The following is a 22,136-nucleotide window of genomic DNA, read 5'->3' on the forward strand; positions in this document are numbered from 1 at the left end:
TTATAAAACTCTAAAGTTGGAAAACCGGATGACTGGGTACAAAGGAAGGTTACTCACAAGGATTTAACAATCACAGGGTAGAAGATAAGGGTTATACAATCATTATCAGAGATCAAGGCAGCTGGATTACAATGTAGAGATTTCAGGTATTTCCCTCTGTCACTCCGATATATCAGAAAGCAAAGAGGAATATCTATATAATGATTCAGCAATCAAAATCACCCCTTAAATCCTAATTTCTTGGTTACGCCACTTGGGAAAGAACCCTTTCCAGAGGATGGGGAGGGGCTCTGGGAGCACCTGCTCAAACTGAGCTCACCAAGGGCACAGGGTGGAGAGGACAACCTCAAAGCTTTGGGGCAACTTATCTCATGCCATCCCCTCCCATCTCACTGCACAGGCCTCCTTTTTCTTCTTCTGAAATGTGAGCTAAACCCTGAATTTCCTGGCTCTGGGGTTTTGCACTTGCTGTTCTCTCTCCCAAGAACTCTCCTGCCCCAGATTTCCTTCTGATGGCTCTCCCTCGTTGGGCCAGTTTGAAAGGATTACGTGCCTTAGAAGAGTCATGTTTTAATCCTGATCCATCCGGTGGATGCAGCCCTTTTTTAAAAATCCCTATTCAGTAGTGCAGGTTGACAACTTAATTAGATTATCTCCACGGAGATGTGACTCCACCCATTCCAGATGGGTCTTGATTGGTTTACTGGAATCCTTTAAAAGAGGAAGCATTTTGGAAAAAGTTTCAGAGACACTAAGTCACAAGAGCCCACCAGCCAGTGACCTTTGGAGATGAAGAAGGAAAACGCCCCCAGGGGAGCTTCATGAAACAAGAAGCCTGGAGAGAAAGCTAGCAGACATTGCCATGTTCTCCGTGTGCCTTTCCAGTTGTGAGATAGACCCTGAATTTCATCGGCATTTCTTGAGTGAAGGTGACCACCTGTGGGTGCCTTAATTTGGACATTTTCATAGACTTGCTTTCATTGGGACGTTTTCATGGCCAACTATAAACTTTCATGGCCAACTATAGACTTGTAACTTGATAAATTCCCCCTTTTAAAAGCCATTCTGTTCCGGGTATATCGCATTCTGGCAGCTAGCAAACTAGGGCACTCCTCAGTCACGCTCCCAGCTTTCTTGTTTTCATGACACTAATTGCTCTTAGAACTCACCATTATCATTTGTAAATCTGCCACCTGTTCGTTTGCTCTGTCTTCCTCCCCTGGAAGGTCACCCAATGTGGGCAGGGATTTTTGTCTGCTGGGCACTACCATGTACCCTGAACCCAGAACAGAGCCTGGCACATAGGAGAGGCTCAGTAGCATCATCATGACAGATTTTGACCAGAGTTTCCAGAAAGACCCCTGGGCCTTGCAGGCTGCCTGTCACCTGCCGGTCACACCCTGGGGGACACAGTGTATTCCTTGGGGGGTGGGGGGTCACAGCCAGGGAGGCAGGGCCAGCTCTCCTACCAGGTCAGACGGCTCCTGGCACAGCATAATCAGGAGAAGGGCAGGTACAGGTGTTTCAGGGACAGCCTCAACTGAGACGTGGGGTGGACATGGCCTTGGCCTGGCCTATCTCCAGAAAGAAGGGTGCCCTCTCCAGAGCCGAGAAAACCCAGACCCAGCTCCAGAAATACCCTGTTTGTCCAGACCCCTGAGCATCTGCCCAGATTTGGTTGGGTTACACCTTAATTAAAGTTATCTCATCAAAGGTCCTATTTACAATGGGTTCACACCCACAGGAATGCATTAAATTAAGAACATGTTTTTCTGGGGTACATACACAAGCCACTGGCAACCAGTGCACTCAAAATTCTTTAGTGTGTATTTCTATTTCTTTAGTGTAGCTATAGTTTGTATTTCTCTCATGTGTGAATGAACCTGAGCATCGTTTCATAGATTTTAGGACCACGTTGACCGCTTTAAAAAAAATTGTATATTCATTTCTTTTGCTCACTTGTCCACCTGGCTTTAGATTTTTTTTCCTCAAAATTTTTAGAGTTCTTTATATATCAGGGATATTAGCCTTTTGTCTGTGAGAGTATGTTGCAAATACGTCCTCTTGGTTTGTCAGTTGTCTTTTGACTTTGACCATGGTGTTTTGTTTTTTTTTTTTTTTGAGATGCAAAGCTTGTTGTTTTTTTAGTTAGGTAGTCAAGTGTATGAATCTTTTACTGCATCTTAGGTTTTGAGTCATACTTAGAAGGCTTTAGTCCACAGACAAGTTATGGAGGAAATTCACCCTTGTTTTCTTCCAGTGCCTACATAGCTTAATTTTTCACGTTTAGATTCTGATCAATTAGGAATTTATTCTTGTGCATGATGTGAGATATAGATATTGAATCGAAAGAAAGTGTGGAAGGAAGGAAGGAAGGAAAGAAGGAGGGAAAGAAAGGAAATGGAGAGAAAGAAAAGAAAGAACAGTTTTGGGATATTTGGAAAAATTTGAATAGGGCCCCTGTGTTAGATTATTTTAATAAATGATAGCTTCAGTTAATTTTCATGCTTCAGCAAAGAAGCATGCGAGAGGAATATTTATCAATTTTGTCAAAATATTAGCAATTAATGACGGGTATTTTTATTTTATTATTCTTGCCACTTTTCTCTAGGCATCTCTAGGTTTGAAAATCTGCAAAACAAAAAGTTGAGGGGAAACTGGGTAACCTTCGCCGGGCTTGCGTGGGTAGAACAGCGTGGCGGGGTCCTTTAAGATTGGCCCCGCCCCTACCTGTCACACTGGCCCCTCCCACCCCGGAAAAATTTCAGCCTTTGCCCCGCCCCTCCCGCCCGGCCTTGCCTACTCCCCGCTCGGCCCCGCCCCCGCCCTCTTGTCCCCCGCCCTCCTGGCCCCGCCCCCGGCGCGCTCGGCCCCGCCCGACGTGGGGGAGCGCAGTCACGTGAGGCGGGCTGGGGCGCAGCGTTCCGCGCCTTCATGGTCGTCCCGATGTCCGGTTCCTCCGGCGGCCTCCCGGCCGGGACACTAACACGGACCGCGGCGCTGGTCCTGGGGCCGGCCGTCCTCATCGGGCTCTTCCTGGGCGGCCCTGCAGGCGTGGTCCTGGCCGCAGGGGGCCGCCACAAGCCGGTGCCGCCCCCCTCCCGCGGCAGCTCGGTGATCCTGGATGCCACGACCGGGCAGCTGCGCCTGGTGGACGGCCGTCACCCTGCCGCCGTGGCCTGGGCCAACCTCACCAACGCCATCCACGAGACAGGGTAAGGGTTGGCCTGGTCTCGCGCGGTGCCACCGGCTGCGGGGCCGTGGGGGGGGTGGAATGCGTGGTGCCTGGCCTTGAACGTCTCCCGCGGAGGTGATGGTGCCCTGAAGAAGACGCCTGCCATTTGCCGGGTGGCATTGCCCCCGTCCCCCCGAGGGTCAGGTCCCCGCCTCCGAGCCTGCAGAACCCTGACTGGACCGGGTCTCTGGGTGCGGGGCAGTAATGCAGCATTCCTCACCTCCTGGGGGCCAGGCCTATAGTTTCAGCCCTGGTGTGGTGACAGCACCACTGTCCCTCTAGAGGCCAGTTCCCTGCCTCCAGGACTGCAGGGCCCCCTCCTCTGGACCAAGTCCCTGGCTGAGGGATAATAAGCCCGCTCCCTACCCCACGGGATCAGTCCCCTTCCCCAGACTTCAACTCCCCATCCTGCAGAGGCCAGCCCCCTGCAGCCCCCCTCTCCCACTCCCCCTGCCTGGGGTGGAAGGTGGTGGCTCTCCAGGGGACTAGCCCTCACCTCTTTTTTGTTGTAGCTTGCCCCATGGGTTCCAGTCCACTGCTTCCCTCCCAGCCGGGGTCCTAGGCGGGTCTGAAAGCACAGTTTCCTTAAGTCTGCATAGTTCCAGATGGTGTTCTTGCTGGGGCCCTGCCCCTCCCGCCCCTTCTCTCTCATGATTTGGGGGAAACCCTTGGCCAGGTTCTGAGCACAGAGCAAGTGCAGTGTACTTGGCGACCACGGCCACGATTTGGCTCGCCATCACAGGGACACGGGCTGTCATTCTCATGTGTGATTATCACCTAACTCAGGTTGCCTGTCCCCCATCTGCGGCCAGTTCCCCATCTGCGGCCCAGATAATTGGTATGCGCTCCGGCTGGGGGGTTGTGGGAGCAATATGGCATGCTGTCAGACTTGTGCCCATTCTTCATTTATTATTCAGGTGTTTGCCCTTGGGACACCCAACTGAGCAAGGGGGAGGGGACACTGCGTAGTGCAAGACATAGAGGCAGTGCCAGAAGGGTAACTAGTTAGTGAGTGGGGCGACCAGCAGGATCCAGCCCTACATCCAGACTGTGCTGGCAGTGTGTGTGTGTGTGTGTGCACGCGCGCGCGTGCGGGGGGGGGGGGGTAATGCATAGGAAACCTTGAGTGCCCCTACCCCCCCATCCTGCTGCCATCCCAGTGCTCAAACTGCATGGCCCCCTCCAGCAGTCATGGTCACTCCTACTTCAGCCCCTTTCCATGATCCTGCAGGTGTTGGGGAGACACAGGACACTGAGGGCACCCCCTTCTGGTGCTTTATGGCACTTGGGGGGTTATCAGACAGACAGATGGGAGATCTGGAAGAAAGCATTTGCTATAGACATAGAAACTGGGTGGGGCTAACCTGGGAAGGCTCCCAGAAGGAGGCCACAGGACAGCTGGTTTGTATGGAGGGAACCAGAGCTCTGTGGCTGGCCTCCGGGGTGGCTGTGACTCGGGGAACAGGTGACCCATTCTCTGATTCACACTTGTTTTTGGCCCTGCTTAGCAGAGCCTAGAGGGCACATCGATTCTCGGCTTGAATGCCACTCAAGGGAGGAGGCATGCAGGTGGGGGCCTACCTGGGGAGGGGTCTCTGGCCCTAGGAGGCCCCACTGGACTGCGTTGCCCTCAATTATGGAAAACAGAGAAATGGCGAAGGGCTTTCTTGACCATAATGGAAACTTCCCCTGAAAGACTAGCATAGCTTTGCTTTGGAACATTCAGAGCTGAGCCTTCCTTCTTTTACTTTCCCTTTTTTGTCTGCCTGGCAGGCATTTACTTAAGATTCAAAACCAAGAGCAGCTGTCACCTCTTCTGTGAAGCCTTCCCAGATTTGACTCTGGCAGCAGTGCACCACCTCAGGGCAGCTGCTCAGCATAGTATTCACCCCACCGTGTCATTATCTGTTTACCTGTCATTTCCCCCCCACCATGAGCCAGGACCCAATGTTGTTTATCCTACTATGCCCTCAATAGGCAAATAGTAGGTGCTCCCAAAACCCTGCTTGCCTAGTCTTGGATGCAGCTCTATAATAATCTTTTTCTCTGCAGAATCTTCTCTAGGACTGGGCTGTGCCTGTCTTGGAGCCTTTCTATAGCTTTTTAGCCAACTTCCCAAAAGTCATCTTTGGCTGAGCTTGGCTTTCCCTTGACTTGTGGGTTCTTCAGGATCCTTTTAGTGTCTTCCTGTTGCCCTCATTTTTGTAATAGAAATTGCCTTAAAAATGTTTTCCCCCTAGTTATAGGAGTTACATGGGTGAGTATTTTTGTGTCCTTGAAGCAGGAATATAAAATCCAGAAGCACACCAGAAAAGATGGATAGATTTAGCTAACTCCTATATGGCAAAAACAAAAACAAAGCCCAGTTAAAACACAAACATATTTTCAATCTTAGGGATGAACAAAGTACTAATATATATAGAGAAAGGAATTTCACTGATCAATAAGAAAAGGTTTAAAAAAGTAAACTGTAGAGAAAAATGGGTAAAGGACATGATCCAAAGAACTACAAATGGCCAATAAAATTAAGAAAATGTATGTAACTTAAAGGATTATAACTAATTAAAACAAGATGAATTTTTCAGCTATCATCTTAGCAAAGGTGAAAAAGATTGATAGGACAGCAATTTAAGTTAGGTGGTGGGCAGACAGGAGCTTATCCATTGTAGAGAAGCAGTAAATACTCTACTGTAATTTCAGAATTGGCAGCACCGGAATCAGTTGGGGGGGCTAATTAGAAAAGCAAGAGTTTCAGGCCCTACCCCAGAACTCCAGGATCTGCCTTTTAACAAGGTCTTCAGCTGCTCTGTATGCACATCAGAGTTGCAAAGTGTTGCTTGAAGGAGAAGGATGAGCCAGTCTGCCTGGAATTGAATCCTGACTCTGACCGTTGCAAGCTCTGTGACCTTTGGCATGTGTGTCAGCTAGTATTGGGCAACAGTGCTGTGTGACAAAACAGATAGGTACAAGTATATGGGGAGGCTGTTTAGCAATAGCTATTGAATTTTAAAAATGTTTGTGCCCTATGAGTGCTTTGAAAACTATTGCTTTTTTCTTACTTTGCTTTGTATATGTGTTATATTATGCAATAAAAAAGTTAAAAAAAAAAAAAAGTTTGTGCTGTTTGATCCGGCCGTTCCTCTTTCAGGGATTCAGCCCAATGAGTGCTCAAAGACAGACAGACATCCATGCGAACAGCTGTTGAGCACAACTTTGGTTTTCATGGTTTAAAACTGGCTTGTGCATTACTCCATACAGCAACTGTTAAAGCAGAAAAAGAAATTAGACTTCAGTTAGATATATGAATGAAGCAGAGCTGGTTAAAATTAAGGTAAATCAGACTAAAGCGTAAAGGATGATATTGACTGCGTTTTAAAACTTCAACTTCTGTGTGAGACCAAAGGAAGAGAAGTTTATTTAGTGCAAAATTTATATTTAAGAGCACACTATCTAATTTACCTTATTTGGCCAGTTTATTTGAATGCCACAATTTCATGGAACCTTTAATAGGAAGTGAGATCTCGTGGGTTTGTACAGGCTAGTGTGACACCGTGGTATACCCTGGAGTCATCTGGACAGAGAATAGTATTTGCAAAATCTGCTTGAGAAACTGGGGAAAGATGTAGAAATGTTAAACTTCCCCACTTGGGAAATTCCAAATTTTCTTGTAAATGTTGGGCACTACCAATTTAATGGGCAAAGCCCTTGATCTTGGGGCTTGCTCTTATGAAACCTGTTCCTGCAAAGGAGAATCTAAGCCTACTTATAAATATGCCTAAGAGTCACCCCCAGAAAAGCTCTTTTGTTGCTCAGATGTGGCCTCTCTCTCTAAGCCCACTTGGCAGGTGAACTCGCTGCCCTCCCACAACATGGGCATGACTCCCAGGGGTGTAAATCTCCCTGGCCACATGGGACATGACGCCCAGGGATGAGTCTGGACCCATTTTGGGAAAGAGAAAGGCTTCTTGACCAGAAGGGGGAAGAGAAATGAAACAAAATGAAATGTCAGTGGCTGAGAGACTTCAAGTAGAGTCCAGAGGTTATCCTGGAGGTTATTTGTATGCATTATATAGATATCTCTTCTTACTTTTTAGTGTGTTAGAATAGCTAGAAGGAAAGACCTGAAACTGTTGAACTGTAATCTGATAGCCTTGATGCTTAAAGGTTATTGTATTTAGCTTTTACATTGTGATTGTGTGATTGTGAAAACGTTGTGACCAGTACTCCCTTTATCCAGTGTATAGACGTGTAAGTAAAAATAAGGAGAAAAAATAAAAGCAAAAAAGAACACCCAAAACATCCCATACCCCTCATCTCCCTTGTTATTTATTTTTGAGTAATGACAGTGTTCAGAAATTGATTGTGGTGATGACTGTGCAAGTCGATGATGATATGTGAATCATTGATTGTACACTCATGATTGTGAGAATATCTCAATAAAATTGCATTACAAAAAAAAAAGTTTTAAAAAAACCGGCTTGCACGTTGAGCCTGAGGACCGGCTTTGTGAGGGGCGGGGGCCCTGCCACTGACTATCCCTCCTCCCCTCCCTGCAGCTGGGCGTTTCTGGAGGTCAGCACGAGCGGCCGCTACAATGACAGCCTGCAGGCCTACGCGGCGGGGATGGCCGAGGCCGCCGTGTCTGAAGAGGTAAGGCCGCCAGGGGAAGCCCCAGCAGATGTGCCCCCCCCCATATCCCCACTCCCAGCTCTCCAGCTGGTCGGGGAAAATCGGCTTTGACAAATTGCCTTTTGTTTTTTTGGCATGGGCAGGCTCCGGGAATCAAACGCGGGTCTCCAGCATGGCAGGCGAGAATTCTGCCACTGAGCCACCATTGCACTGCCTGACAAATTTCATTTTGATTTTACATTTTTGATACATGTAAAAATGTGTAACATACCATAAGTTGTGACACACAGGGATTAAACAAAGCCCCTCCACTGTCCCCATCCCTCTACCTCCCCCGAGGCATCTGCCACGTTCTAGGGGGTGATTGTCATTCCTTAACTTATTTGTGTGTGTTTTTATTGAGCTATAACTGGCTTACTCGTTGCCGGGTGACCTGGGGAGACGTGGTCTGTGGGCAGCAGAGCCCTCTTCTGTAGCACCCCACAACCACCAGACCTTCCCCCCCACCCTGCCCACCAGAGTGCCAGCTGGGGGTTGTGTTATTTGGCGCCAAAAGGCCTGGGTGGTCTCGGCCCGGCTCCCTGGGTCTGCCGCCAGCCATTCACAGATCTGGGGTCGGTTCTGCCTGCTGGGGTGACGGGGGTGGGGGAGTGGAGTGGGGGCGCACCTCCTGCACCTGGGCACATTGTTCTGCTGCCCAGAACAAGGCAGCTTTGATCGCCGCTGTGACCTCAGTGCTTAGAACAACTGGCACGTAGTCAATGCTCAAAAAGTATTAGTTAACCGACTGAATGCACACACAGATCGGGTCCGCCCTGGTCACAGAAGAGGCACAGTCTAGTACAGACTGCACGGCCAAAGGCTTCCGGAGGGGGGGAGACTCCCAGAGGTGCTGGGCCCTGACAGCATGCAACCACTGGGGGTGGGAGCGGGTGCTCCAAGGTGCCCTCGGCTGTTTGGAGGCCCGGGGGGTCCTCGGGGAAGGGAGCAGTTCTGCTGCCCCCACCCTGCCCTGCCCACCTGCCCCCTGCAGCTCATCTACATGCACTGGATGAACACGGTGGTGAATTACTGCGGCCCCTTCAAGTACGAAGCCGGCTACTGCGAGAGGCTCAAGAGCTTCCTGGAGGCCAACCTGGAGTGGATGCAGGAGGAGATGGAGAAGGACGTGGACAGCACTTACTGGCACCAGGTGGGCACGGCCGCCACCCTCGCGGGATGGGGAGGGCGGGGGTGGGGGCAGCTGGTCTGTCATCTCATCTCCTGCTCCTCCTGGCTGGCCCTCGGGTCTGTCCAGGTACCTCTCTCGTGTCCATTATCATCTCCATCCCTCCTAGCTGTAAATCCGTCTTTCCAGTCTCCCCCGTCTGTCTTTCCATCCGATCACCTGACTGTACTCCAGCCAGCCCATTCTGCCTTCCTGTTGTGAAAGAATAAAGACATAGTTAATTGTTAGCACACGATTTTACTTGGATAGGAGGGAAATTAATAGATGGGTTATTTTATATTAAAAAACAGTATGTATAAAAGAGGAAGAGGGGACGGGAAGAATTTTAAAAAGCGATAAAGTTTGGACACAGTAAATGTAATAGTCCAATGACAAAAATGTTTTGTGAATTGCAACAAATGCATTTGTTTTTTTTAATAAATTTATTAATTAAAAATTAAGAAACCAAATAAAACATCAACATACATAATCAGTAATTCACAATATCATTACTTAGTTGCGTATTTATCATTTCTTAGAACAGCAACAAATGCATTTGTAATAAATGAATTGTTAACAGGTGCAAATTGTAACACTAATGCAGGGTGTTAATAATAGGGTGGGACATAGAAACTGTACTTTATGCATGGTTTTTCTGTGAACTTACAATTTCTCTCATAAAAAAAACAACAAAGCAAAGTTTGGACGCGGTAAATTTGGTTTTCCTTTCCCTGGATGAGCTGCTAACTAACTGGCAGTTAATAGGTGGGCCCCAAGCAGCAGGTCCTGCGTTTGGGTAGCTGGATAGGTCCTCAAAAATAAAGTATTTATGGCTTCCCTGCCAAACCTCAAGAGTTTAACCGTGAAGTACACATAATGGGCTCTCAATGTCTGTTAGTACCTCCCCCTAGCCTAGTCCAGGTTTGCACTGTTTCCCTCTGTCCGCCCGCCGTCGACTCCTACCCTAACTAGAACAGACTCTTCGACCACCCACCTTCCATCCACCACCCATCACCATCTGTCTGCGCGTCTGTCTTGTCTGCTCACTGACCCAGCCACACCCGGGTCTGATCACTATTCATTCTCCTCCTTCCATGTCCCCCTCCCATGAATCTGTCACCCACCTGCCTTAGCCCAGCCGGCCGTTCTTCCATCCTCCCTCCCTACTGGTACGCCCCATTTGGCTGCCTGTCTCTTGTCTGTCTGTCTTTCCATAGACCTTCTCGAAGCTCCCTCCCACCCCCCTTCCATCATACCTTGTGCTCGCCATTCCCCGATCTTTCCTCCCCAGCCCCACCTCCTACTGCTCTGGCTTTCCACGCTCCACTGCCCCGACCTTCGAGGTGACTTAAACCAGATGTGTCACATCCCACCCCAGGGCTTTTGACCACACTGTTCCTTCTGCCTGGCATCCTCTTCCGCCTCCCGCTCTTCGCCTGGCTAATACCTCCTGATCCTTGCCGTCCGCAGCCTGGCCCTGCACTTCTTGGCAGTTTTTAAAATGCTGTGTCAAGGAATTCAGAGTCTGTCTTTTCAAATTAACTTTGAGCTTCAGGGCTCCAAGGACCACATCTGGTCAGTTCACCACTATATTCCCAGTGCCTAGCTCAGTGTCTGGTTCATAGGAGACACTTTATCAATAAATGTTGGTTGAGTATCTATAGATGAAGGAACGAAGCCATCTGGTCTTATCCCTCCCTCCCTGCACCTGACTAGACATCTTCCCCTCTCTCCTCTCTCCCACCTGTATAGCCGAATGCTTCTCTCTGTCCTATCCTTCTGTTTAATTTAGCAGCTACCCATATATCTGTCAGTCTTGCCTGTTTGTCCATTCATCCATCTTGCAGATGCTTGCTAAGAGCCAAAGAGGTGCTGGGAGGGACATGGTGATGATATTCCCTGGATACAGAATGTGGAGGCAGAAGTGACAATGGGGAGAGTCAGCCAGCTGGGACAGGTGCTCCGAGGCAGCAGCACAGCCGGGAACTGAACTCCCAACAGGGAACAGTGGCCAGAGGCTGGGAGGGTTCCTGGAGGAGGTGGCTTTGGAGCTGGGCTCTGAAATGGGAAAGATTTGGGGTGGTCATAGAAGAGTTCTTCCAAGGCAGGAAGGTGCTTGGTGTGGAGTGGTGTGTGTGGTGGATGGGGGTCAGGGCCGGCTGGAGCTTGGAGGGATGCCTTGGTCTCCCCTGTTCTGTCTGGATCCCCAGGCCCGGGCCCCTCCCACTGGAGGAGGTGAGAGCCTGAAGGAGAGGCCTCACCTTCCCTCTGCCCCGTCCTCTCCTCCAGGTGCGGCTGACCCTCCTGCAGCTGAAAGGCCTGGAGGACAGCTACGAAGGCAGTGTGGCTTTCCCAACTGGGAAGTTCACCATCAAACCCTTGGGGTTCCTGTAAGTGCCACCCCAGGGTGGACAGGGTGGGGGAAAGGACTGCATCCCTCAGAGTCACTGGCCAGCCAGCCTCCTGAGTCTCCGCTTCCTGCTCTGTGAAATGGGTTTAGTATAACGCCCATAGCAGGCTTAGTAACCCTGTAGTGCCCCGGCCCCCCCAGCCTGCTGCAGATCTCCGGAGACCTTGAAGACTTGGAGCCGGCCCTGAATAAGACAAAGACCAAGCGCGCCCTGGGCTCTGGCTCCTGCTCCGCTCTCATCAAGCTGCTACCTGGCCAGCGCGACCTCCTGGTGGCCCACAACACCTGGAACTCCTACCAGCACATGCTGCGTGTCATCAAGAAGTACTCGTTCCAGTTCCAGGAAGGCCCCCAAGGTGGGTGTGTGTGTGTGTGTGTGTGTGTGTGTGTGTGTGTGTGTATGTGTATGGACAGGGCAGGAAAGGGGGGTACGAGGAAGAAGATATGGACCTTGGCAGCCCCTCTTTCCATCCCTCGTACACACTAGGGTCATTGTAGTCCACTCTCAGAGTTTATCTTACTTTTTACGTGTTTTTTTTCCTTCTATTTTTTATTTCACAAGGTGTATCAGTTAGCTATTGCTGCATAACAAATCATCCCCAAGTTTCAAACAAGTAACGCTTAAAACAGCCACCACTGATTATTGTTCACATGTCTGGGTCAGCTGGTGGCTTTGCTGTTCGTGGCTAGGCATAGCTGATGTGGGATGGCCTCGCTCCCATGTCTGGGGTTGTCTCTCTGTTAGCTGGGGTAAGAGGCTACTGAGCTGTAGAGTCTTCCATCCTCCAACAGGCTAGCCCAGGCTTGTTCACGTGGCATGTAGGCAAGGATGTGGGAGTCCTGTTGAGGCCTGGCTGAAACTGGCACCACATTCTCTTGCCCACAGTGAGTCACACGACCAGCCCAGAACGAGAGGTGGGAAAACAGGCCCCGGCAAACGCAGAGGGTTGCTGCAGAGTTACCTTGCAAGTAGTGGGGATCCCGGGAGGAAGATTACAGCCCTCTCTGCAGACAGTCTGCACAAGGAGGCCATGAACGTGCTCTTCCTGGCAAATGTGAAGACTTTGCAGCTAAGGCTTGGTCTCCTTTAGTCACCTCCACCCCAGCCCAGTGTCAGCCTCAGGGGTTGCTCCTGCCACATGTTGACAGCGCCTTCTTCTTGCCCGGGAGGTGGTGAGGGAGTGGGAGAATGTGGGCCCTCGTTGCCCGCTATGGGGAGTACAAGTTGGCCTGGCCAGTTGAAGAGGAATCTGGCCAGCAGCCCCCCGGGTTCACACCCGGTCACTCCTGTGATCCAGCCACTGATCTAGCTGCTCTTCGGCTCAGATCTGTCTAGAGAAGCGTTTCTGTTTCTGCCCAGGGAGCCACTCCCGGGTGACCTCTTTCCTGACTTCTGACAGCAGAGATTAGGCTTTTGTTCTGGAAGGTCACATGAATGGAATCATGTGCTGTGTACTCATCTGTGTCACAGTTTCTGTGATATTCAGCCATATGCCACGTGTGGCTGTAAACCCACCGTTCTCATTGCTGTGGATCTGTTAAAATTTTAATATCTTTTTTTAAAAAACCTACATAATTCACATGTGTATGCATAGAAAATTGGAATTTACAGCACATCATATATGCACAATGAAAATCACTTGGACACCCACAACCTGCAAGAGATCGTCTCTGCAAGCATTTACTTTCTTCTAGACTTTTAAAAAATGTCCCTCAATTTTCAGTTTGTTTTATCTTATTACCCGAGTAATATGTGAATATGCTTTGGTCAGTGTCACAAAGCCCAAATAGTACAGACATAGAAATACATCTTCCTTGACACCCTCCCTCCCAGATTCCAGTCTCCTCCTAAGAGGAAACCACTGTTGCCATTTTGGTTTGGATCCATCTAGATTTGGGGGGATATGCTTATATATATTTTTCCCTTTGCTTTGCGTCTTTCTTTCTGATTTTTGTAAACATAAATAACAACAGACCATATGGATGGATTGCTTGCAACTTGCTCATTTTGCTCAGCAGCTGAGTTTGGAGAGTCTCGGATGTTGCCACACTGTCCAGCACATTCCTTTGAACTGCTGGATGGACGTCCCAAGCCCAGCATGCTCTGGTTTTCTTTGGTACTCTGTTGCGGCATAGCTGAAGTGCACACATTCGGGGCAGTTTGAGGAATTTGGACAAATGCATGCACTTGTGGGAGCCCCACCCTATAGAGGTAGCAAACATTTCTATCACCCCAGAGAGTTCCCTGGTGCCCTGTGCAGTCTGTCTCTCACCATTTCCCCACCTCCAGGCAACCTCTGATCTGATTGCTTACCCTTTAGGTATGTTTTGCCTGTTCTAGAACTTTATGTAAACTCACACTAATTTTTAATAATTTAAAAATTACTTAAGTGAAAGAATTAGTACCAATCCTGCTCAAACTCTTCAAAAAAAATTGAAGAGAAGGGAAAGCTACCCAACTTATTCTACGAGGCCAACATCACCCTCATACCAAAGCCAGACAAAGATACTACAAAGAAAGAAAACTACAGACCAGTCTCTCTAATGAATATAGATGTAAAAATCCTCCACAAAATTCTAGCAAATCGAATCCAGCCACACATTAAAAGAATTATACACCATGACCATTCATCCCAGGTATGCAAGGATAGTTCAACATAAAAAAAAAAAATCAATTAATGTAATACACCATATCACCAAATCAAAGCAGAAAAACCATACGACCATCTCAATTGATGCAGGAATGGCATTTGACAACATTCAACATCCTTTCCTGTTGAAAACATTTCAAAGGATATGAATAGAAGGGAACTTCCTCAACATGATAAAGGGAATATATGAAAAACCCACAGCTAACATCATCCTCAACAGGGAAAAACTGAAAACTTTCCCCCTAAGATCAGGAACAAGACAAGGATGTCCACTGTCACCATTGTTATTCAACACTGTGTTGGAAGTTCTAGCCAGAGCAATTAGACAAGAAAAAGAAATACAAGGCATCAAAATTGGAAAGGAAGAAGTAAAACACTCACTGTTTGCAGATGATATGATACTGTGTGTCGAAAACCCCGAAAAATCCGCAGCAAAATTATTAGAGCTAAAAATGAGTACAGCAAAGTGGCAGGTTACAAGATCAATACTCAAAAATCTGTAGTGTTTCTGTACACTAGTAATGAGCAATCTGAGGGGGGCATCAAGAAAAAAAATTCCATTTACAATTGCAACCAAAAGAATAAAATATTTAGGAATAAATTTAACTAAAGAGACAAAAGACCTATGCAGAATTACTTAAGTAATAATACACGTTCACTGTAGAAAATTAGAAAATATGGTGGAGCACAAAGAAGGAAGAAGAATCACAATTCACCTGCCCCCTTCTCCCCCAAGAGCTACCCTTAACTTTGATTGTCTTTCCTTCCAGTTTCAGCGAACTATTGTGTCACCATTTTGCCCTTTTGTCTTTGTCAGCAGTTACATGGAAATGGCTCTTTGGTCCATCCCCTCTGACCGCCCCGCACCCACTCTTTGTGCCGTGAAGCCCGTTTCTGGCTGCGAGCTGGTCTGGTTATAAGGAACCTCCTGTGTGCTCCCTCTCGCGCTAGCAGCCTTGCAGAGCTGGGGTCTTTAAGTCCTTGCACCCCCCCTGCCTGGAGCCAGGCAATGATAACTCCCAGTGTGCAGCTAAGGAAACTGAGGCTCACAAAGGCGAAGTCACTTGCCACCGGTCGAACAGTTCACCAGCAGCCGGGCCGGGTCGCTTCCCTGGGTCTCCTCCCGCCAGGGTGGGGCCTTCCTTTGAGGCCCCCCACCTGCGCTTGTCTGACCTACACCCTACCCCCCTCCCCGGGCTCACTCTCCACAGAGGACGAACCGCTGATTCCCGGCAACAAGGTCATCTTCTCGTCCTACCCGGGCACCATCTTCTCCTGTGACGACTTCTACGTCCTGGGTAGCGGGCTGGTGAGTGGCCTCGCCGCCGCCTCCCCGGGCTGTTTCCCGCCCAGCAGGTCTGGGCACGCGGGCCATCACGGGGGGCACTGGGTTCGGGGCGGCGGGGAGATTGGTGCGGCCCCCACCCACCATCCCGGGGCCCTTGGGTGCCCAGAAGGGCTTGTTTAAGGTGTAGATGGCCAGGCCCTGCCCGCGGCCCCCGACTGCCCCAACCCGGGCTGGGAGCGCAGCCTGGGGCTCTGCATTGCGACCAGCTGCTCTTGGGTGGCCTTGCTGGGCCCAACCCACGCAGAGGGCTCGTCTTGCTTCTCAGGATCCCCGCTGAGCCATCCTCCCCGCCCTCGCTGCCCTCTGGCTTTCGACAAAACCCCTCGAACCTCGGCGGCTTTTCCAAACGAAGCTGTTTCATGTGTTGTTTCTCTGCTCCTGGCTGGGGCCCAAACTCATTTCGACATCTGTCCCTGGCGTCCCCCAGCCCAGGCGGCGCGGCCTGTGGGTGCCAGGGCAACCAGGGCCGGAGGGACAGCCTGGCTTCCGGGAGACTCAGGCGGGGCAGGGCCACCTTGTGTTTTCAGCTACTTGTTGAAGGGAGTGTGGAATTTACTGCCCTCTAGATGTGCGCAGAGGCACAGGGAGGCCCCGGTGGTGGGGAGGGGACCCTCTGCGGCTGGGGGAGGGGGTAGCAGGGGTGGGGGGGAGGGTAGTGGGGGTGGGGAGAAGGGGGTAGCGGGGGTGGGCAGGGGCCCGCGGAAGGCACCCTGCTGGAGAAGGGCACCCGGCCAGCCGGGCAGGCAGCCGCCCTCACGTGAACTCCTCCTCTGCCTTCCTGCCGTGGACTCCTTTGGAGGCTGAATGTTTTTAAATGTCTAAAGCAAAATACATAGTGTTATAAAGGAAACCAATGATATTGAAATACGGCTATCAAAATGCTACTATGTAAATAACTTACTTATAGGATAAATGTGCTGCTTTATTAACACGTTAAACATCAGCCTCTGTAACGTGTGAGAGCGCCGGCAGTTTAGAAGTGATGAGGGCCATAAGCGACAGTTTGAGGTCTGGGCAGCAGGAGAACATGTGTGATTTCCACGCGTGACGCCCTCCAGGCCCTGCTGAGACCGCTGCTGGCCGGTTTGGTGTGTGAAAATGGGAGGAAATGCTAAGCTGCAGGTTGAAGTTAGGGAAAATAAAGAGGAAATGTTTTCCCCATCCGGGTTTCCAGACTCTGCATCCTGCCCCAGGCCCGGAGCTCTCCTGCCTTAGAGGGAGGATACTACCCGCAGGGGCTTCTGAGGCTGGCCTGCTCCGTACTTTGGCCTCGCCGTTGCGTCCAAGAGAACTGCGTGGAGTTATAAGGAACATTTTTACCTCAGGCTGGGAATCGGCTCAGGCAGTGGGAGAAGCTCTTTCTTTCTGGGCCTGTTAGGAAAGCCTCGCTTCTGTAGCTGCTTTCTTCTCAGCATCCCGTTTAGGCTACTACAGTCTTTTAGCTGTTTTCCAGCTTCTTTGTGTAAAAAAGGAGAAAAGGTGCGAATGTCCTGCAGTAGGGAAAGCAGCACTGATTTGAGAGTTGGGAGTAAACGTTGGGAGCTCGAATCTTGGTCCCTCCATTTACCAGCTGTGACCTTTGGCAAGTCACTTTACTTCTTTGGATCTTGGTTTAGCTATCATTAGGAAAGGGGCATTACCACTTGGCCTCTTATCTAGGAGGGTTATGAGGGTTATTTGAAGTGGGGTTGTACAGACCCTTCCTAAGCTAGGAAAACCCATGAGATGATTCCTATTGCTGTTTCAAGTTAATTGTGCCTAGAGCATGTCTTTTTAAAGTAGACCAGTGATTCTCAACCAGGTCAGCATTCCTAAGAGAATGTATTAGTAGTACTTTTGGAACCATATGCATTTATACTACAGGATAATCTTATATTTAGAACCCCCCCCCCATATTCCTAATATGCGCTATAGAAAATCAGGCCCAACAAAACTTTTCTGGCAATTGTGTTGTGAGCTTAAAAGAAATGCTCACTCATGAGCCATGACGGATACAGCACTGTCACTTGGTGGCAGCATGCGCGGTTGTAAATCAGGCAGCCCTTCAGGGCACTGCCCCCGCCTCTGCTCTCCTACAGGTGACATTGGAGACCACCATTGGCAACAACAACCCAGCCCTGTGGAAGTACGTGCAGCCCAAGGGTGGGGTGCTGGAGTGGGTGCGGAATGTGGTAGCCAACCGCTTGGCCCTGGACGGGGACACGTGGACAGATATCTTCAAAAGGTTCAACAGTGGCACGTGAGTGGGCTCCTGGCCATGCGGCTCCGCCCCGGAAACAGACCAGTCTCCCCGCTGAACACACAGGCCCCAGGGACCTGGGCTAGGACCAGGGCCACACCCCCCACACCTGCTTCAGAGCCCTCTCCCGGGTTCTCAATGGAGTTGGGAGGATCCCGAGTCCCCTTCCTTGGTTACACGTGGGGAAACAGACTTAGGGAAGGAAAATTCTCCCTTTCCCTGCAGGCTCCTCGGCCCAGACACAGAGGCCTCTTGCAAGTGGGACTGGAGAGTAACTTAGAACTTGAAGGCTCAAGAGTGGGAATGAGCCATCTGAGGAGATGGACGTGGGTGGGGGCCCTGTGAACCGGAGAGGTGGGGATGGGGGAGTGCAGGGTCTTAGAATGTTGGGCAGAACTAACCTTTGTTCTGAAGAACACTAGGGATCCATAGAATGTTCTGCAGCAGGAGAGTAGCCCAATGAGAGAGAGGTTTGTGAAAAACCTGGTCAAGCCGATAGCCAGCCCTGAGCCACCCCCCACCTTGTGATTCTTGGCTGAGTGGGGGCACTGGGGGCAGCGGGAGGCTCGGGCAGTGGCCCCAGGCTCTTTCTCAGTGCCCCCGGCTGGGCCCGGCAGGTACAACAACCAGTGGATGATTGTGGACTACAAGGCGTTCGTCCCCGGTGACCCCAGCCCTGGGAGCAAGGTGCTCACCGTCTTGGAGCAGATCCCGTGAGTAGCCTGGGGAAGAGGGGGTGGGGCCTCTCGACCGCTGGGACGGCCTAAACCAAGGCCCGGGGACCCGCCGGACGCCCTGCAGGAGGGGGAAGATCTGAGGATGGTGAGCCTGGAAGAGCAGGCAGGGCCCCGGGTAAAGGGCTGACGCTTCTGACATCATCTGTCCACCAGGCAGTGGGGGGCCATTGGGGGCCCTTAAACAGGCCTCTGCTCCTAGAGCCCCTTTTCTGAGCCTCCCTCCCATCCCCTGCTCTCTTTTGCGCCCCAGGGGCATGGTGGTCGTGGCCGACAAGACCTTGGAACTCTACCAGAAGTCCTACTGGGCCAGCTACAACATACCGTATGTACCCCCTTCCACTCCTCCCTGGTCTTGCTCAGCTCTCCGTGCTGCTGGCGGTACTTCCCCACAGAGCAGAGAGGCCCACCCGACCCCTTCTCCAGCCAGGAGAGACCTGGCAGTTTTGGAGTGCAGTGGATGGCTTAGGTCAGCGTCTGCATGACCCCAGGCCCCCATGGTGAAGCGGTCTGCACAGCTGTCCCCTCTGTGACGCGACGCTCACTGTGCATAACCTCACATCCACCACCCACGGGAGCTGCCGTCACTGTCCCCATTGCACAGACGAGGGATCGGGGGCGCTGAGGTCCCGTAGCTGGTGTAGAGGGGAACCAGGATCCAAACCCACAGCTGCTGGACCCCACCACCCAGGCTCAGCCACCTACTCCGCCACCCCTGAGCACACCCCAAAGACGTGGTGGTTCTGCTGACCGTGGGGGCGAGCTGTAATGTCCCGTGACCCCAGGGCCATCTCCTGAGGCTGGGTGTGGTCAGAGGGGCTGTGGGTGACCCTCCTGGTCCCCCCAGGTCCTTTGAGTCCGTGTTCAATGCCAGTGGGCTGCAGGAGCTGGTGGCCCGGTACGGGGACTGGTTTTCCTACCGCGGCAGCCCGCGGGCCCAGATCTTCCAGCGGAACCAGTCCTTGGTGCACGACATGGACTCCATGATGCGGCTCATGAGGTGGGTGCGGCCAGGGGCTGGGGGAGACCAGGGTGCGGGGGGGCTCGGTAAGCCTGGAGTCCTGTGACCTCCCCGCCTCCCAGGGGCCCGATGCAGAGATGGCTGAGGTGCCTGACATCTGGGCCAGCGGCTCATGCAGGCTGAGTCAGTGCTGCAGGTGGGGCCTGCCACTGTCTCACCTTACAGGGGAGAAGGCTGGACAGGTGTTGAGGCCTGTGCTGGCCGCCATGCTTGCTACTGGGAGAAAAGGGCACAAAGCTGCACCCCTGTCCTCAGAGAGTGCCCCACTTGAGGTGGGGGCCCAGAGGTTCCCCAGAGCAAAGGCTGGGCCACGGGGCGGGACTAGGAAGGGGCAGGTGCCCTGAGAAGCTTGGCTTCCCAGGATGACCAGTGCCCGCTGCAACCCCCCCGGCCCCTCCAGGTACAATAACTTCCTCCATGACCCCCTGTCACGGTGCCAAGCGTGTAACCCGCAAGCCAATGGGGAGAATGCCATCTCTGCCCGCTCTGACCTCAACCCCTCCAACGGCTCCTACCCGTTCCAGGCCATGCGCCAGCGCTCCCATGGGGGCATCGATGCAAAGGTGGGGCCAAGGGCGAGGGGCGAGGGGCGAGGATGGAGGTAAAGCCTGGGGTCAGAGCAGAGGTACAAGTGGGTATGGGGTGGGGGCCGAGGTTAAGGTGATGGTCAGGTTTGAAGTCAGGGTTAAGAATTGGGCAGTGGATGGGCTCAAGGTTAAGGTGGAGGCTGAAGTCAGAAACAGGCCAGCAACAGTGTGAGGGGCCCCTCCGGCTCGGGGCAGGTGGGGCCCATGTGGACTGGCGCTCAGCCGCCTGCTCTGCCCGGCCCCCAGGTGACCAGCGCAGCGCTGGCCAAGGCCCTGCGCCTGCTGGCCGTCAGCGGCCCCACGTGGGACCAGGTGCCCCCGTTCCAGTGGAGCAGCTCGCCCTTCCGCAGCCTGCTGCACATGGGCCAGCCCGACCTCTGGAGGTTCTCGCCCATCAAGGTCTGGTGGGACTGAGCTCCTGCCTCCTGCCTCCTGCCCTGCCTCCTTTGGGGGCTCTGCCACGGCTTTGCTCTGGCCTGGATGTCTCCTCCCCAGGTGGGGGCACCCCAGGGGGCCCGGAACTGACGCGTGCGCATTCTCTGTCCAGACGTGGGGCTGTGCCTGCCCTGCCTCCCTCTGCCTCCCCCTGCCTCCCCCGTCTCTCTCTCGCCCGTCTTTCCTCCTGTCTCCCACTGCTTCTGTCTTTGCCCTGCCCTTGGCTCTCTGACTCAGGGCCGCCCCTACACAGGGCTTGGGAGGGGTCTTTAGCCTCGGCTCTGGTGCCCTTCCTGCTTGGGGCGCTGGGTGGGCCGTGGCAGGGTCTTCCTGCCCTGGGCCCTGGCCTTCTCCCAGGCCAGTGTCCCTCCTTCACACCCCACTCCAGCCCGCCTGCTCCTTGGGGAAGCAGGCCCCTGCCTCCCCCTCTGGGCAGCTTCCTTGAGGAAGAAACTTGAAAACAATCAAAAACCAAAGCTTCCTGGGATCTGTGACTGAAGGCGCTGACTGTCCTCCAAGTACCAGCCCCCAGCTTCTGCCGCCCCTGCCCGCTCTCGCCCCCCGGCTGGCCTTAGGGCAGGGCCCACGGCCCCCCAGTGTAGGAACCAAGCCACAGACTGCAGCGCCATTAAGGAGAGAGGCCGAGGCCCCTTTGCTGGGCTTCTTGGGGCGGCAGGGAAGGCTGGGCCGGCGCCTTTCTCCTCTCAGGTTTGGGCTCTGCAGCACCCACTGTCTGTCCACCATCCGTCCGTCCTTCCATCCAACATCGTATTTATTTGCCTGTTAACCTACAGCCTCTCAATTAAAAAAATAATAATAACAACATTGTGCTAAGTGGATGAAACCCGGGGAGGAAAAAAAAGGTGTTTCTTGCACACCTATTGTGTTCTTAGTGCTGTGCCAGGACCAGGTGGGCAGTGAGACCTTCCCGAGTCCCATCCAGGGTATAACAGGGTCCCTCCCTCCCATGCTCACCTGGCGCTTACAGCAGAGACACGCCTCACCCAGTGCTTAGTGCACCGAGGTGGGGGGTGGGGGCTACGCACGAGCCCTGGAATCGGAGACCTGGGTGCGAATCCCGGGCCCGCCTCTTACTGGCCGTGGGGCTCACTGAGCCGCCCATGAAATGGGATACGTGAGCAGTGCTCCCCTCCTAGGGCGCACTGCACATCCGCCGGGCGCCCCCAGGGGCCTCGCGCACACACTGCATTCACCCATGAGCAAGTCTTTACCAAACACTTAGTACATGCCAATCACTGTGTAAGGCCCTGGGGGCATCACAAGGAAAGGCACAAACCCGCCCCACCCACCCATGTGAAGTTCACATTCAATATTCACCACATATTGGGTAAGACAATAAGGAAAAGAAACAGACACGCCTTGCGTCAGAGGCTGCCAAGCGCCCTGGAGCAAAGAGCAAGACTGGGGGATGGCATTGGGTTTCCCGTTTCTCCCCACCCTCACTTCAGTCCCTGTCCTCTGGTGTCAACCACCTGTGCTTTGAAAGACCAGCTCCCTGTTGCTGCAGGTCCCAGCTCTCCAGAGGCTGTGTCCACACCCCGGGTCTCCTGACAGCACCGCCCTGCTAGGTGGGAGCGGCTGGGCTTTGCATGTGAGAACGTGGGCTCAGTGGATGGGCA

General features: G+C 52.3%; 1 protein-coding gene and 1 long non-coding RNA gene across 2 annotated transcripts; one reads left to right on the plus strand and one right to left on the minus strand.

The window, feature by feature from the left end:
• Window positions 1-2,879: 2,879 nt before the first annotated feature.
• PLBD2 (phospholipase B domain containing 2) lies at window positions 2,880-21,319 on the plus strand. The gene is made up of 12 exons (XM_077159919.1): window positions 2,880-3,215; window positions 7,792-7,885; window positions 8,898-9,056; window positions 11,361-11,461; window positions 11,623-11,837; window positions 15,344-15,441; window positions 17,559-17,719; window positions 18,337-18,432; window positions 18,707-18,778; window positions 19,301-19,453; window positions 19,875-20,037; window positions 20,308-21,319. The coding sequence occupies exons 1-12, from the start codon at window positions 2,935-2,937 to the stop codon at window positions 20,473-20,475; spliced, it is 1,761 nt and encodes a 586-aa protein (XP_077016034.1). The 5' UTR covers window positions 2,880-2,934; the 3' UTR covers window positions 20,476-21,319.
• LOC143683656 (uncharacterized) lies at window positions 16,392-18,171 on the minus strand. The gene is made up of 3 exons (XR_013175571.1): window positions 17,829-18,171; window positions 16,707-16,970; window positions 16,392-16,596 (listed from the first exon to the last, which is right to left on the minus strand). It is a non-coding gene; the product is annotated as an uncharacterized LOC143683656 (long non-coding RNA).
• Window positions 21,320-22,136: the final 817 nt, after the last annotated feature.

Source organism: Tamandua tetradactyla, chromosome 5 (genome assembly GCF_023851605.1).
Source record: "Tamandua tetradactyla isolate mTamTet1 chromosome 5, mTamTet1.pri, whole genome shotgun sequence".
Lineage (NCBI taxonomy): Eukaryota > Metazoa > Chordata > Mammalia > Pilosa > Myrmecophagidae > Tamandua > Tamandua tetradactyla.

Coding starts and splice junctions, on each gene's coding strand:
- PLBD2 (XM_077159919.1), top strand. CDS start 2,935: ATGGTCGTCCCGATGTCCGGTTCCTCCGGCGGCCTCCCGGCCGGGACA. Junction 7,886..8,897: donor AGGCCGCCGTGTCTGAAGAG/GTAAGGCCGCCA, acceptor TGCCCCCTGCAG/CTCATCTACATGCACTGGAT. Junction 18,779..19,300: donor TGGGCCAGCTACAACATACC/GTATGTACCCCC, acceptor TGGTCCCCCCAG/GTCCTTTGAGTCCGTGTTCA.